Source organism: Dermacentor albipictus, chromosome 7, assembly GCF_038994185.2.
Source record: "Dermacentor albipictus isolate Rhodes 1998 colony chromosome 7, USDA_Dalb.pri_finalv2, whole genome shotgun sequence".
Classification (NCBI taxonomy): Eukaryota; Metazoa; Arthropoda; class Arachnida; order Ixodida; family Ixodidae; genus Dermacentor; species Dermacentor albipictus.
In genome coordinates this window covers 112027079-112043939 of record NC_091827.1, presented here as the reverse complement: position 1 = coordinate 112043939, position 16861 = coordinate 112027079, and the positions used below count along the sequence as shown (strand labels likewise).

The 16861-nt window shown below is 44.9% G+C and overlaps 1 protein-coding gene across 4 annotated transcripts in view; it reads left to right on the top strand.

The window, feature by feature from the left end:
* The window catches only part of LOC135907310 (uncharacterized), a 129435-nt gene extending 112791 nt beyond the window's left edge, over nucleotides 1-16644 (top strand). For 2 of the 4 annotated variants that reach the window (XR_011507527.1, XM_070522599.1), the window contains 5 exons: nucleotides 5949-6054; nucleotides 7057-7191; nucleotides 14321-14435; nucleotides 15264-15371; nucleotides 16521-16629. Coding sequence is in view for 3 of the 4 variants with exons in the window: in XM_070522599.1 (XP_070378700.1) it covers nucleotides 5949-6054; nucleotides 7057-7191; nucleotides 14321-14435; nucleotides 15264-15371; nucleotides 16521-16556 (500 nt within the window). In the remaining variant the exon portion in view is untranslated. Of the gene's footprint in view, nucleotides 1-5948; nucleotides 6055-7056; nucleotides 7192-14320; nucleotides 14436-15263; nucleotides 15372-16520 lie in introns of all 4 variants that reach the window. The other 2 variants (XM_070522600.1, XM_070522601.1) reach the window with 2 other exon arrangements.
* The last annotated feature ends 217 nt before the right edge of the window (nucleotides 16645-16861 follow it).

The following is a 16861-nucleotide window of genomic DNA, read 5'->3' as shown; positions in this document are numbered from 1 at the left end:
CTACGGAGTCCGATATCTAACCTTATTAACCGGAGCCCATACGACGCCACGCCATTGTTGTTTACTGCGTGAAACATCGGCGTGGACTTGCGGCGTTGGAGGCCTGTGGCCATGGCGGGATCCATAGACAGCTCGGCTCCTGTGTCGACAAGAAGGCGGATGCCGGCGAGGCGATCGACAACGAAGAATGGGCGGACGCCGACCCTATTCAGGCTATAGAAAAAAGGGTCGAAAATTTGGTAAGATTAGAGGCCAAGATGAATGAATTTATGAACCATATCAACATCCAAATTCAAACTGTCCTCGGGGCAGTTCAGAAACAGGCCGAGGAATGCCAAAGGCTAAGGAATGAGATGGTCGCCATGAACGGGTGGCAACAGAATATGGAGCAGATCGTCACGCAACTGCAAAATGGCCAGGCGCGCAAATGAAAATCAAATCTGGCAGTGGAACTGTCGCGGCTTCCGGCGCAAGCGGTCGATTCTGCAACAGTACCTTCCGCTATTAGATGAGACTCCTTTGGCGATTGCCCTCCAGGAAACTGGAGGACCCGCAAAACTGTCAGGTTATCAGGCATTTCATAGTGGCAGGGGAGAGAAATCCTCGGTCACAACACTCGTGAAAAGAAATATCGCGGCCATTGAACACGATTTAGAGTCGAGAGAGATCGAGAACGTGTTTGTCGAAATTCTAACCGGAAAACAGAAGGACCCTAGTTTATTCCTTCTAAATTTATACAGCTCACCCAGGCAAAGGAAGGTGAGGTTCAGGGCTCTGCTTCGCAAGGCCCTCAAAATTTCAAGCAACCAGCCACTGTTGATAGTGGGGGACTTTAATGCACATCACCAGGAATGGGGGTACCCGCACCAAAGCCCGAAAGGCAGACAGCTGTGGGGAGATACGCATGACATAGGGCTCACTCTGCACACGGACCCTGAGAGTCCAACGAGGGTGGGCAATAGCGTTAGTAAGGATACATCTCCAGATCTAACATTCTCGAAAAACATTAAAGATCTAGAATGGCATAATTCGGATCAAAATTTTGGCAGCGACCACTACATAATTGTTTCCATACTGAAAGTGGGCCTTCAAACGCGCAGGGCTCGCGCGCCGGCCGTCGTTGAATGGGATAACTTTAGAGATATCAGGAGAGCGCAGGAACTGGGGCCCATCAGAAACATCGAGGAATGGACGACGGCGCTCAAATCGGACGTTAGAAGGACGACAAAAACGCTCGAAGGGGATAACGCCCCGGAGATAGCGGACAGCCGTCTTCTGCATATGTGGGAAGCTAAGCAAAGCATGGAACGTCGTCTCAAAAATCAGAAATGGAACCGCAACCTCAGAAGAAGGATTGCTAGGCACAATAAGGAAATCGAAGATTATACTTTTACATTATGCGAACAAAATTGGGCCAACAAGTGTGACGAAATGGAGGGGAGCATGCACCTCTCCAAGACGTGGAACATCCTCCGGCATTTGTTGGACCCTGCAAGCTCGAAAACTCAATCCGGTATAAGATTGGCAAAAGCAAGGCACGCGTTCGTAGGGAACGATGATTATTTCATGAAGAAATTAATTGAGACGTTCGTGGGGGAAACATCGCGAACTCCACTACCCGACTATGGTGGAGCGCCTAACGAGGCGTTGGACGCCCCCATCACAGAAGCGGAAGTGCGAGCAGAGATTGTAAGACTCAGAACGAAGTCGGCTCCAGGCCCTGACGGGGTAACGAACAAAATGCTCAGAAACTTAGACGATGATTCCATTAGCTATCTAACGAAGTACATGCAGGAATGTTGGGAAAAAGGCGAGCTCCCACAACAGTGGAAGACGGCAAGCATTACTTTAATACCAAAACCCGGGAAGCCTCCGCAATTGGAAAACTTACGGCCAATTTCCTTAACTTCATGCGTGGGGAAATTGATGGAGCACGTCGTCCAGACCAGACTGATGGGCTTAATGGAGCAGGGCGATCTGTGGCCACATGAGATGGTCGGGTTCCGACCTCAATTGTGTACGCAGGACGTCATGCTCCAAATCAAACATGATATAATAGACTCAAGGTCTAAAGATGCAAAAGCAATTCTGGGACTGGACCTCACGAAGGCTTTTGACAACGTAAAGCATGAGGCGGTCCTGGAAGGCCTGAACAAGATTAATGTAGGTACCAGGACATATCGATACATCAGGGACTTCCTGACGGGAAGAACTGCTTGCATGAGGTTCCAAACGCTGGAATCCCCCACAATTGAGCTAGGGAGTAAGGGTACGCCCCAAGGATCAGTGCTGTCTCCCCTACTCTTCAACGTGGCTATGCGAGAACTCCCCGAGCAATTGGCAAAGCTCGAGGGATTAAAATTTAGTATATATGCGGATGATATCACCCTCTGGGTCAACCGGGGAAGTGATTCAGCCGTCGAAAGCCTGCTCCAGGCCGCCACCGACATCATAGTCGATTACGCGGCCGAGAGAGGCCTAGCATGCTCGCCGCAGAAATCAGAATTGTTTATATACAATCCGACACACTTAAGGTGCAAGGCACCGTCGGAGATCAAAATTAAGGTGGCGGGTAAAGAGGTACCAATAGTAGAGCAAATTAGAATCTTGGGCCTGATTCTCCAGTCACACGGCTACAATGGCGAGACCCTCAAGAGGCTGCAGAATCACGCATTACAGACCCTGAGCCTAATTAGGCGGGTGGCCAGCAAAGGTCGAGGGCTAAAGGAAAAAAATTTATTTAAGCTAATACAGGCGTACGTATTCAGCCGGGTGAGCTATGCAACGCCTTATCTCGATTTGAAAGTGGTGGAAAGAGAAAAGATTGATTCTCTAATGAGAAAATGCGTAAAACGAGCGCTGGGACTGCCCATGTGTACATCAACAGAGAGACTGATGGCTCTAGGAGTGCACAACACATGGGCAGAACTGGCGGAAGCGGTGCGAACCTCTCAAATTGAGAGACTTAGCACCACGAAGACAGGAAGAGCCATATTGGCCAAAGTTGGAATAAACCCGGACAGAGGCCCCACCCAAAAGGTGGAAGTAGATAGGGAAATTAGAAAAAATCTGATTATCCCCCCTCTGCCAAAAAACATGCACCCGGAACATAACAAAGACAGGAGGCATAAACGAGCCGAAGCATTAAAAATTAGATTCGGTAATATCTCGGAGCATGAGGTGGCCTATGTAGACGCGGCGGGAGGTAGCAGCAGTTTTACGGTGGCAACGGCCGTCAGCGGCCGGGGTATTCCCGTGACTGCTGTCACTCTGCGCGGGCGCAACATAGAAGTTGCCGAGGAAATTGCGATCGCATTAGCTTGCGCTGGAACGGACGCGAAATTTGTGATCAGTGACAGCAAAACTGCCATACAAAATTTTAGCAAGGGAAGGATCTCGCCCTTAGCGGCCAGAATCCTAGGCCAGAGAAAGCTAGATAGAAAAATTCAAATAATTTGGACTCCGGCGCATGAAGCCGTCCCCGGCAACGAGGCGGCCCACGAGCTGGCTCGAGATCTCTACCGCCGAGCCGCTACGGGGCCCCTCGATGACCGAGGGAGCGGAGAGCGCATGCTAAAATATGGGGAGATCACGCAGCATTATAGATTGGCTCGTAGACTGGTATCCCCGCCAGACCCAAAATTAAACAACAGACAAGCAGTCGCGTGGAGACGACTACAAACTTATACATATCCGCACCCGGTTATGGCGAACCACATGTTCCCCGAGGCCAGGAGCGATAAATGTAATCTTTGTGGGGCGAGAGGGACCCTCGACCACATAATATGGGAATGTCCGTACTCTCCCGGGGGAACGCACAAAATAGATAGTAGAGACACCTGGGAGACCCTGCTGCGCAGCTCGGACCCTGAGCTCCAGCTCCGGCTCGTCCAACTGGCCGAAGAGGCTGCTGGGACCCAAGACCTCCCAGCCTGCATCTGAGGTGGCGGCACTCGCCCCCTGACCTGTGCGTCGGGGGGTGGGTAGATCACCTTTTTCCGTTGGACATTAAAGTTTATTCTATCTATCGAGTGCTGATGTTGTATTCCGTCGTTAGTGACTGGCCGGTGCGTTTCCCGTCCACGAAGAGAGCTGATTGCCAGGAGTGGCTTGTTCGTGAAAGCAATGGTGGTACTAGCAAAGCTCCCGTGGCGAGTCTCAAGGTTCACTGCGAAACTATGAAGGCGAATGGTTGCGCCGAAGTTGGTGGCCGTTGTTGGCACCCATCGTCAGCTTTTCCAGTGTGCTGGAAGATGGTTGACTGTTTTATCCAGGCGCGACATTCGGTCTCCTCGCTCTAAAACTCTCCCAGTGCCTGTAGGTAGCTTTGGCAAAATCGAGTAATCGCATATGTGGTCAGCGAGTGCAGCTAGCTGTCTCGTTTAAACCCACTTGCACCACACATGCGTTCTGTGGGAGGCGTTGGAAGAACAGCTCGCGCAATATGGCAAGCTGGCTCATGTTTGCGGAGTGTTCACCTAGTGAGGGACGCAACAGGTGCAGTGTTTGTGACAGTCGTTGGTCGCCGAGTTTCTCGGAGTGGAGCTCTTGGAGCCCACTCTTTTGCAATGGCTCGTGGCACTGCATGGCCATGTGTCTCATGTGGTCTTATGCTGTGGCCAAAGGCGTACCCACTTGCAAGTCGTCTACGGCACTGCCGATTTCGCAGGGTCTGTGCAGGGATGCCCTGAAGTGGAACACCGCCTTCCAGTCTCATAAACCAAACTCGGGGATTCTTGGGCCAAGACGTGCGAAGCTGAAGCCCTGCGGCGATGACATGAGACGTTATCTTGGCGTCGTCTCTGGCAGGTGGAGTAGGAGCAGTGTCGTGCATGTAGAGTGCTCGAAAAAGAAAACGTTATTGTCCTGGGTCACCACTTGTTGGTAGCTCGGCTTAGCGGAGGAAAGGAATACGCGTTTTGCCAGGTTGAGAATGGACTGTCGACTGGCTATATTTAAACGTAACTGCAGGTTGGCCGAGTGGAAATGGTCACCCCCCCAGTCTTGCAGCCGCCTCGTTTCCAAAAAAAATCACCCCCACGGCGAGGCAAGGCGCAGTTATGGACGGTCGCTACATCCTCAGTAAAACTTGGACATCCGACTCTCGTGATCCCGTCCTCATCACGCTTTCGTTTTGCCATCTTCATCGCTTCAGTTACGTCATCCTTTTATCGTCATGCCGTCGTCATAATATGCTTTCGTCATGTCTACAGCTTCGCTTTAAGGCAATCACGCGGCATTCTTTCAATCGGAATTAAGCCATCATTATCATGCCATAGTCATCATTGCGTCGTCGTCTGGCACCGTATCAGGCATGCATTTTTATGTATTGTTCCTATGCGGTGATAGCATTGCCATCGTCACCATTCAAGATTTTCATTCGGCTGTCATCATATCGTTATCGTCACACCATCGTTGTAATGCACTCGTCATCATTTCATTATGCTCAAGTCGCTGTCGTCCTCACGCTGTCATAGTTAAAACAAATCTCTTCTTTTAAGAATTGTCCGGCGTCGAATGCCGGCGTCGTTATATCACTTTGTCTTCGGCGCGACCTTCCTTCATCGCCATTCCATGGTCTTCAGTACGCCGGCGTCTTGTAGTGTTCTTCCCGCCACCATGTTCATGGGCTACCTTGGCAAGCGTATGCCATCACAGTGTGGGGTAATACTGGCATATGTCACATATAAACGAACCAAGGCATGTCGTACAGTGACCACTACTCTTGTTAAATAAATCTTACGACATGAATAAGGATCGCCAGTACACTGGTTGAAATTTTGTCACCTTACAAGCGACAGTCGTCGTTAGTTGACTTCTGCCGTAATTTGATTTGTGCAAATAGGCCGAAGGTTTCTGGTCTTCCGCTTTCATAATTCTTGGTAAGCAGCCTCATTTCATTACAAATTGTATTTTGTATCCGTTTTAAGATAAAATTTCTATTTTAGGCTTCGCTCTGAAAGGAAGTTTGTGCACGCCAGACAACCTTGTGTTGGTGAAAGATGATGGCAGCTTTTTAGCCGTGAACAACCTTGTGAAGGTTTTCCTGAATTCGTAAGTTATGCTCTTTAATACTGAGCCAAGTAAACTAACCACAAATGCAGAATATTTACATACTTCGTCATTACCAAAAATAATAAATAACATTAAAATATAATGGGCACCTAATTATCCCTACGTGCATGAATGCAAAAGTATTGCGGCTGTACCAGCAGAAGCGATGCGACGTCCGATGGCGCTACTGGTGCAGTTAGGCGACTCGAGTGGCCACGTCTGAAGAAGCAATGCAACATCGCGTGACGAACATGCTAGACCAGCAAGCTCTTTGGTGAGCTAGAGCGGCGGTTAGCGCTTACGCAGAGCACCACTTTGTCGGGTCAGAGGAGGGCAGCGGTGGCACCACTATGTGACCTTCATTGTAAACAAACAAATCAATCTTCTGGAACGCAAAAATTTTATTGTTCTAGTCGAAAAATAGCTGTAATTCACTTTGTTGTACAGGCGTTCCCAATGGATAGAAAGTATAGAAATCAGGCCAGGACTAAATAAATACTTTGTTATACCAGTAATTTCGCTCTAGAGGCGCTAACCGCATAACTGTTCCACTGCACCTGTCTCCAAATAGGATGAACAATTTTATCAATTTCCAAGATTTACTTAACATTTGAAGGTATTGCTGAGTTTAGGTAGATATTACATTCAAAGCTTGCTCTTTCCCCTCGAGCTGTCCTCAAAGGCTATACGAAACCCATTTACTTGCAAGTTACTTACAGGACACTGAACTACCACACCGATGTGGTCGTGGACAGACAGGAACACCAATATAAACGTACCATTTCTACAGCGTTATTGTGTCGCTGATCTTATATCAATACATTTCCAAATTGACAATCCCACATGTCTCGTGATAGAAGGAGTTTGTCGAAAAGTACGTGCATAGAGACTATGGTTTGAGGGTGTGGGACAATATACACACGAAAGTACAAATTTTGAAAAACATTGTTTGTTTATCTTTCTGTGTTACCTTATAATGTCTTGATTTTTCGATCGATACAGGATGGGCATAGATGTAGACGGCGTAGGCGCTGCTTGCTCCTGTCGGAGTGATGAAGGACACCTCATGGGAACAGACCTCCACCTCCCTTTGACTTTCTCGGACTGCACAATGCGTCAGCTGCCAGAGGCAATAAGGTGACAACTAAAACACAGGACATTCATTTAAAAGCGCATTGAGACTGATGATATTAGAAAAGGCAAGCACCATTTCGAGTTGCCAGATGTGTATTCGCGCACCCTTACTGAAGAAAACATAGGAAATTTTTTTTGTTTGTTTGAAGCCGTGTGAGAATGTAGTGACAAGGTAAACTGAAGCTCCGACTACCGTCACCTTACAAAGTTGCTGCACCAGTAGAGACACTAAATAACCCACCCGCACCAAATTTACACCAAGAGAGTACGGCGCAGAATAACTCATGCAGCCATGCAACCGACAATACAAGCTACCCCGCACCCTAATCACCAGCGCAAGTCGCGCCACCACGAGGGACCTGCTCATGCAGGCACAATGTGCACCCCATGCTTACATCAAACCTCAAATATTGCACAGCTTGTAAGTCAGTGAGCAGCAAATTATTCGAATTAAACTTATACGATTGACTTGGAAGTTACCAGCATATGGTGCTTAATCGCATCAAGGCCGACTTCGATTCTACGCCTACACTCGATGATCCAAGGATTATACCAAAAAACAACCCTTGACTTTTTATACAATCAGAACGACTAAAAAAATCTGATGAAACCAGGGAAAGCATGGAAAAAACTTATTCTTTCATTTATTAGTAATGGGTGTATAGTGAAATAAGAGCAAATCATCGTGGATGGAAAGCTGACCTGCCACATGTGGGAGATGAACCCACACCTTTCGTGATACTCGTGCTAGCTTTAACAATAAAGCCTTAGTTCCATTCACCTATACCGGTATTTTTATTTGAGTACGAGACCGTCCCTGGTAGTTTTAGACGAGGCTGTTACGGCCAAGGTGGTGGATGCGGAACACACTCTTAGCAACAGGCATTCGGTAGTACACTAGTTTAGGAGGAGGCCACTGATTCATAAATCCTAGTATGCCACCTGATGGCAACAAGACTGGCAAGTCTTTAGCCGATCTATGCAATGAACGGGAACATAGAGAACTGAGTAGTCGTATCTTTCTTTCTTGTTATTCGGAGCCGTAAACATGAACACATACTGAAGGCATGGAGGAAATAATTTATAATTCGAAGTATAGGAAATAAGCAGAAATAATATAGAATATGCAAAAAGCCTTCCGCATTTTTGGTTGCAGAAATGCAAGAAGAGTTTATACTTGTGTACCGATATAGTCAACATGCAAAGAAAAAAGGTTATTTAATGATTTATTTTTGCATGTACGGTATAAGCGCCAAGTATTTTCCTTGTTTACTGCTTGTAAAACGTTCCAAGGCAGTGGTGGCGGATGCTGTTGCTGCAGTATTTCGTATCGCACACTGCCCACGAGTACTGCTCAAGAGCCAGTCCATCATTAGCTGAGTGAATTTGGCTTTCAGAGTGTTGCCTGACTATTATTTCTAATAAAGTTGCATTGCAAAGCACAGGAAATGAATGCTGACTCACGGAAGGTAAATTGCTGTGCTCTACCGAGCATTTGGTGAATTTGGCAAGTTATGTGAAAGTAGTACAGTAGACGTGTTAGCTAAAATAAAGTCCCTGTCTGTATCTGTGCTTGGCAATTTTCGGCTCTTTGCACCGATTCCTTCCAATGATAAGTAGAAAGCATCGTAACCTGTACTTATAAAGAACTATCAGTACCTAAAGAAGGTGATACAATTCGCCAACGTTTTTATTTTCCGCACTTCGTTCAAAAAGGTTCCATAATTATGCTTAGCAAAATGCTTCAATAACCACATTATCAATCATCAGTACAAGCAAACATACTGGCGCAAGACTGAGTTAAAAATGCTAATGTTCCACCTCTTTTGTGCCTTAGCCAATGAGGTTCTCAGTGTTTGCAAAATGGCAGCACCAATGTCTAGATCCAGTATTATACCAAGGAACTTGAAAAGCAAAACATAATGAGACATGAAAGTGCTGGAACTTGAGATTGGCAGCGTTCTGCGTTTTTGCTTAAAAAGGTATGCCGTACTCATAATGTGCCATATTTTGCCCACAAATCTCTACGCAAATTTAGTCCACGCGCAAACAATGCTTCTTTAGAGTAGAGAACTTGGCGGGGAGGATGAGAGTGGAACCAATAGAGAAATGGGTACTTACGTTAAAACGCATTTACACCATCCGCATTGGCTTTTATTATTCAAATTATTCATGTAATCTTACAGCTTATTCCTTCAGAAAAAAACTATTTAGGTATTTACATTTTGTCATGAAGGTTCGAGGCTGGTATGTACTATCAGTGCATGCTGTGGACAGCCTGAAAGGCTATGGACTTGGAAGCTAAATACTTCCCCCTTGAAATGATTTCCTATAAGTGCCGTGGGACTCATTTTATTTATTTGAGAAATACTGCCAGCCTTCAGAGAAGGCCGTAGGCAGGAGTGGACAGTACATATGAAAAAAAAAGATCAAAAATAACAAGACAAGAACGCATTAGACAATGCTCGCACTACGCACTGAAAAGTAGCGAAAGACCAATAGTTTGCACGTCGCTTGCATACAAACCCGTGCTACAGATATAAAAATTGTACAATGATATATTGACAGAGTGCTTGACAAGGAAAGAAGAAATCAGAACATGGACAATTCAAGCTGCACATGCGCGTCGCTCGATATGACAAACTGCAGTAATGCATCGCTTATCGAAGCATTTTGCGGGAGAACCATAGCATATGTCACGAGATAAGTGTTGCTGAAAATTGAAGTCTGATGGAATTATAAAGCACTTAAGAATGACTGCATGGTGGGTTTCTCGACAATGTGTGCACTGAGACGGTTCCATTCTCGAATAGTTCGAGGAAAAAATGAATTACTGAAGCAATCGGTTCTGCAGGCGAATTCTTTGAACTTTTTCGAGTGATTTGCTCGTGTGGAACGACGAGTCACCTGTTGAATGTACAATTCCTTATTGATACGCAAATTATCATGATATATTAAATACATATATTTCAACCTATCACGATGGCGTCTTAGTTGAAGTGTTTCTAAATTAGCTTTTTCTAGCAGCTGAGTCGGCGATGTGTGCCAGCTATATGAATTATAGACGAATCTTATTGATTTCCTTTGAACACTTTCGAGTTTACTTATATTTAATTCAGTAAATGGGTCCCATAAGACGGAAGCATATTCAAGAATCGGCCTAATAAATGTTTTATATGCCAGTAACTTTATTTCTTCTGTCGACTGACGTAGGGAACGTTTCAGATACCCAAGTTTCTGCATGGCCTTTTTTTGTATGTAGCTGATATGCGTGTTCCACCTGAGATCAGGCGTGATCATGACACCCAAGTATTTATAACTCTCTACTGAAGAAAGACTGCGGCCATTTATGGAATATTGGTAGTGTAGGGGAATCCGTTTTCTTGTTATTGTCATCGTTACGGTTTTCTTGTCATTTACCTTCATTTGCCACTCAGAACACCAATGATCTATTTTAGATAGAGATGAATTTAGAAGAGCCTGGTCATTCGGATGCTGAATTACGTTATACAATATACAATCGTCAGCAAACAACTTAGTTTTCACTGGTATGTCTTGAGTAATATCATTAATAAAAATTAAAAAGAACAGTGGTCCCAGGATGGATCCCTGCGGTATGCCTGACAAAACTGGGGCCGGACTGGAACTAATGCTGTCGATGGAAACACTCTGCTGTCGCAATGAAAGATATGCTTCTATCCAGGATAATAATGTAGTGTTCTTGAATATTGCTTTCATTTTGATTAGCAGTTTAGGATGGGACACGCGATCAAAGGCTTTCTCGAAATCTAAGAATATAATGTCTACCTGGCTTTGCCTATCCAATGATGAAGCAAAATCATGAACGGTTTCGAGTAGTTGTGTTACCGTTGACAGGTTCTTACGAAAACCATGCTGTCTGGAATCGATCAGGTTGTTATTTTCAAGAAACTCCGATATATGTTTAAAAATGACATGTTCAAGTGTCTTCACACATGTGCATAAAATGGAGATCGGCCGGTATATCGCAATATGTGATGGATTTTGTGATTTAGGAACGGGGACGATTCTTCCATACTTCCAATCATGTGGAAGTTCCGCTCGCCGTAAGGATTCTTTAAATATTATGGTTAAATATTTCGAGCACCATTCGGCATACCTAATGAGGAAGGCATTAGGTATGCCGTCTATTCCAGGGGATTTTTTGCTGTCCACTTTCAAAAGAAGCGAAAGAACGCCTTCCTCAGTGATTGTTATGTCACCTATAGCGGGGCATTCGTGAGGTAGTGTAATGTGTGGCTGATTGCCGTCATCTTTCGTGAACACTGAACAGAAGTAATCATTGAATGAACTCGCAATGTCAAATGGATCCGTAACAGGTCTACCATCAATACATAGATTCGATATTGTACTCTTTTTTTGTTTGAAATGACGCCAAAACCTTGCCGGGGACGAAAGAAGACAGTTTTTCATAGTTACACTGTCATAATGTAACTTAGCATTTTTGATAGCGTGTTTTAACTGTCTGCGCATGTCGGAAAGTTTTTGCGCGGTATTCTCGGAGGGACTACGACGAAGTTTCTTTCGGATCTTTTTCGTCTTTCGTCCCAAGCGTACAATGTCTTTGGTCATCCATGGGTTTGAGCGTTGCACACACTTCACTCGGAATGGTACGAAATCTTTTATGCACCTTAAAACAAGGTTTTTGAAGAAAAGCCACAAGTCATCAACGGAAATTTCCCCAGACTCAGAGTGGACAAGGAATTGTGAAAACGAGATGTCAAGCTGGTCCAATATACTCACATCATCAGAACGCGCAAAAATCGGTACCATAGATGCCTGTTTCTTGATTTTCTTTATACAATTGAAATCTACATATAGGCTTACCATCTTATGATCGGATATACCGTCGAGAACATACGTTGTCGGGTTGCGATTAAGGATGCTATTGCTGACAAGAAAAAGATCTAAAATAGACATGGTTTCCCCTTGTATCCGAGTTGGCTCGGTAACTAGTTGTGTTAGGTCATGGAAAAGAATAATATCAACGAAAGGCTCGGCAGAGCTGCATAAGGGGTCTGGGAATTTACTGTTCCAGTTTATGGATGGTACGTTAAAATCACCACCTAGAATCAAATTCCAAGAATAACTTTTGCTAGCGCATAAAAACTCATTAAGTTTCTCGAAAAAGGAATTACCTGAGTTAGGCGGCCTGTAAAATCCTGCTACTACGAGACTAAGGTCATCGAGAAAGACCTTTAAGATTACGTTCTCGATACCAGGTACGCCAGGAAGCTTTTCCACGTGTAGCGTATCTTGGAAGATAATTGCGACACCACCGCCTCGGGAATCCCTATCCGTGCGGTGAATTTGATAGCCCGGTGGCGTTACCTCATCGTCGCTGATTTCACTGTGCAGCCAAGTCTCGGTTATTATTATTAGATGTGGCTTGTACGTCAGAACGATACTTTCTATTTCTTCGGACTTATTCATAATGCTACGAGCATTAAGGTTCAGGCAACAAAATGGTTGTTTATTGCCAGTTTCAGTTCATTGCTTCTTACTGACGTCAGGCTTTCTAACAGGAACCCTTTTATTTTCTGTAGCATCCCATTCGAACAGTTCGTCATTAACTTTAATTTTGTCGTAGACCAACTGGGTTTTTCCGCCTGTTTTTTCTTAATTCTGAGGTGCTCTGCCAGAGTTTTTGACGCTTCAGTCTGGTTGGGGCTGAGAAATCTTCCGAAATCGAGACCTCTTTCCCTTTGAACTTGCGACAATTCTTCAAAATGGCCATCTTTTCACGGTGGTCCGTCAGTTTTATTATCACGGCACGGCGTTTGTTGAGTTGCTTGCGGCCTATCCTGTGAATCCGTTCGACCGAAGAAACAGTCACGTTTAGGGTCTCGCTAAAAACGCCGTTAATCACTTTTTCAGTCAAATCATCTGTCGTTTCATCATCTTCCTCTTTTACACCGAACACAATAACGTTATTTTTCCTGGATCGGTCTTCTAGTTCTATCAGCTTACTTTCCATAGTTCGAATAGTCCCTTCTAGCCTAAGCACCTCAGTTTTAACTTCTGTGATAGCTAATGTGGCTGCCTCAACAATATTAAGCTTGGATTCAATTTCGTCGAGTCTGTTTTGGATGCTTTTTTGCCCTTTAAGTAACTCAGCGAGTTGTTGGTCTACCGTGGGACCAGGATTCGGTTCCACGTCCCCACTTATCAGTAGCGATAGTACATTTCGAACATTCAGACAAAGAATGCAAACACAGTGTGGGCACGTCAGCTGGAAAAAGCACGGGTTGTCCGATTTCACAGTACAAACTTCGTTACTAACCTGCATGAAGAACAGGAACGGATTTAGCCTCATGTTGACAGGAGGCCAGCCGACGTGCCCACTGAACTGTCGTGACCAAGGTGGGCTCTTTATAGCTGCGGGTGACGTCGATAGTCCACGGCGCGATGACGCCCAGGTGTCGTTGTAGTGCTGCCAGTCATGTGCGTAATCTTGGGCAGGGGTGGTAGCGATGATAAACGGTTGTGCTCCATCTTGTAATGCGCCGACCGTCACTGTCCAGCCAAGAAGGAACTGCATGAAGAACAGGAACGGATTTAGCCTCATGTTGACAGGAGGCCAGCCGACGTGCCCACTGAACTGTCGTGACCAAGGTGGGCTCTTTATAGCTGCGGGTGACGTCGATAGTCCACGGCGCGATGACGCCCAGGTGTCGTTGTAGTGCTGCCAGTCATGTGCGTAATCTTGGGCAGGGGTGGTAGCGATGATAAACGGTTGTGCTCCATCTTGTAATGCGCCGACCGTCACTGTCCAGCCAAGAAGGAACTGCATGAAGAACAGGAACGGATTTAGCCTCATGTTGACAGGAGGCCAGCCGACGTGCCCACTGGGGCACGTCGGCTGGTAAATGATTAGCAACTGCTATCAAAGCCTTCAGCAAACAATGTTGGCGTTGGCATATTATTAGCGAAGGCAGCCGGCCAAAACATAGCCGAATTCACAAAGCTTTTTGTTCTTAAGCACTCTCTTACATATGGTGTATGCGGTAGGTACTTCACATAGCACATAACCAGCTTATTATACTGTCTACATCTAGTTCAGCGGCTCTTATATTCGCTATGTTCTTTACAGGAAGCTGACATGTCTAAGGAAGGTTGCTTCTTCAAAATCAGCCAAGACTCTTCCAATACCTCCGTTTATTTCAAGACTGGCATATTGTTCAGCATTGAGCTTAGGACACTGTGACGTAAGCATTTAGAGTCACGTGGCTTTGAGAATTTTTGCGTATGTCTTTCCATACTTGAAGCATGTAAATACTTTGGAGCTCACGTATATGAAGGAGACTAGAAAATTCAGGTGGGACCGCTTCATGGGCAAATAACACCAGTCGGTAATTGTGGTGAATGGTTCCCCTTTGCTCTAGCACATTTAGCCCTGTGTGAGAGAATGCTTAGGACAAACAATGACAACCTTTCTTTTAATGTTCCGTAACTAATTCGACCGGCTCATTCAATTTTTACGTTTGCTCGTTGAACTGCTCTATGTATTCAGAACTAGGCATATGACATTGGATTCTGATGAGGCTAGGCCAAAGTAGGTGTGCGTTCAGGTAACTAGAAACTGAATTTATTTTTCTGTGGTTACAAGCTTACACACCCCTATAATACCGGCAGTCTTAGGTAGTGCCAATAGGTGTGCAGTTTCTCCGTCATGTCATTGCCATCGTCAATATGCAATGACATATGGGTTCTTAACTCTTCATTCCACCAAAGAAAATATTGTGCTGCAAAGCTGCATAGGCCAGCAAAGAATAATTTTTCTTAGCAGTGTTGTGGCTTCTATCGTTAAAACACTTTCTACACGCACATTAAAGTGTGTGTGTTTCGTTTTGTAAAAAACACCAGAACAACACGCTTATTATCCCACCTCGCGTATGGTTAAGGAATCTTCAACGTATTCTCTGAAAGACCACGTACGCATAGCATCGGGCTCATTGCAATTTACTTAAGCCGCTCCGTACTAAATGCCAAAACGAATGCTACCTTTCCTGACATGCTCGAAATTTCTGTGACAGGAAAAGTTTTGCTTCGTTTTCTGCTGCAGAGGCTTTGGGCCTCTTAACAAGATGGTCGCACCTGATGGCCTACAGTGCGGTAAAGATGTCACTGGTATCGTGGACAGGGTAAGGGTACCAATTTTAACTGTGCGCAGTATTTTTCAGGCAACATACAGAAAGTTTCAGTTTGTATATTTAAGGAAGTAGCACAAGCAGTTATTCCGCAAACTTTTTTTTCTGCACATGCCTAAAGGGATGTCGCAGAAAATAATTTAGCTTTATGAAAATGACGTAAATGCTTATTTTATATATAAGTAAATTTTCTCTTCGGATTTATTGCATACCAATGGTGCATTCATATTGAGAGTTGTTCGTATGACAAGTAGGGACATTATCCTATGTGGACCAAGACGATAATATAGAAATTGCTCTCTTGAAGTGTTACACCTTCGAATCTCCTTAGTTATTTTTATTGTGCACTTGTTTGACTTTCAGCCTGGTACACTTTCGTAATTTAGAAATTTGCTAAGCAACGGTGCATCTGGACACCATAGTTCAGCACAATACTTGATAGCGTTTCTCACTGCAATGCTATGGCCCCTGCGAGAACCCCATCAATAACGATACAGGCCACAATACATATTTCTGTGTCACACAACTGGAGCTCCTGCGGTATGTTACAGAGAGGACAAGAGTACAATCCAAGCAGTGTGCTCCTAGCAATGTAACAAGACGAACACAAAAAAGAACAGATGATCACAGGTTCCCTGCGTTTCCGTCTTTGCCTAATTGATGCGCCGCCAGATCACGAACATGTTTCAACTCACTCTGTTCTCAGTAATTGTTCAGAATAGTTAGTACGTATACCGGCTGTTATCAGTGGCTTTCGATAGGCAGCCGCTCTTGGATGCAGGAGGAAGAATAGCATAAAAAAGAAGAGGAAACAAAGTAATTATGGTGCAACTCAAACCAACACACTCGGGGAATTAACGGGAGCTCATGCCGCAAGATGCATGTTGCGCATGAAAGCATTGCATGTTAAAGGTAAACGAAACGTTGATGGAAGAAAACGGGCAAGGGGAGTGACTTTTTTTATGCCTGTTTCTCGTCTGGGCGGTGTTTTGTAAAGCGATATTTTCGCTTACTGTTCTGTTCTATCAATGAATGAAAAATCTTTATCATTTCAATGCTGTAAAACATATAAAAATGTGAGAGCACAGCGTGAATTTCAGAGTGTTTATTTATTTCGGAATCCGCCTTTTTCTTTCATTTCAGAGATGTATGAATGGCGAATGTGTTCAAGTGAACTAGCCAATGAACACTTTGTGGAGCCTGGAGATAAACTTGGCAATAAATAAACCGCCGAGGGAAGCTTGCAGTCCGCCTAAAAGCATCGGAGGAAATTACGGGTGGTTGCTTGAGCTAGTTGGTAATTCATGATAAAAAATAACGTACAGCGCGAAGGACAAGGACTGCGAAGAGACATACACAGCGCTTTGTATGTCGTCTTGTCACCTTGTCGTATGTGTATGTCCTCTGTGTAGTCCTTGTCCTTCGCGCTGTACGTTATTTTTGATCATCGGAGTGCTTATGTTATTAGCAATAATATGGTACCT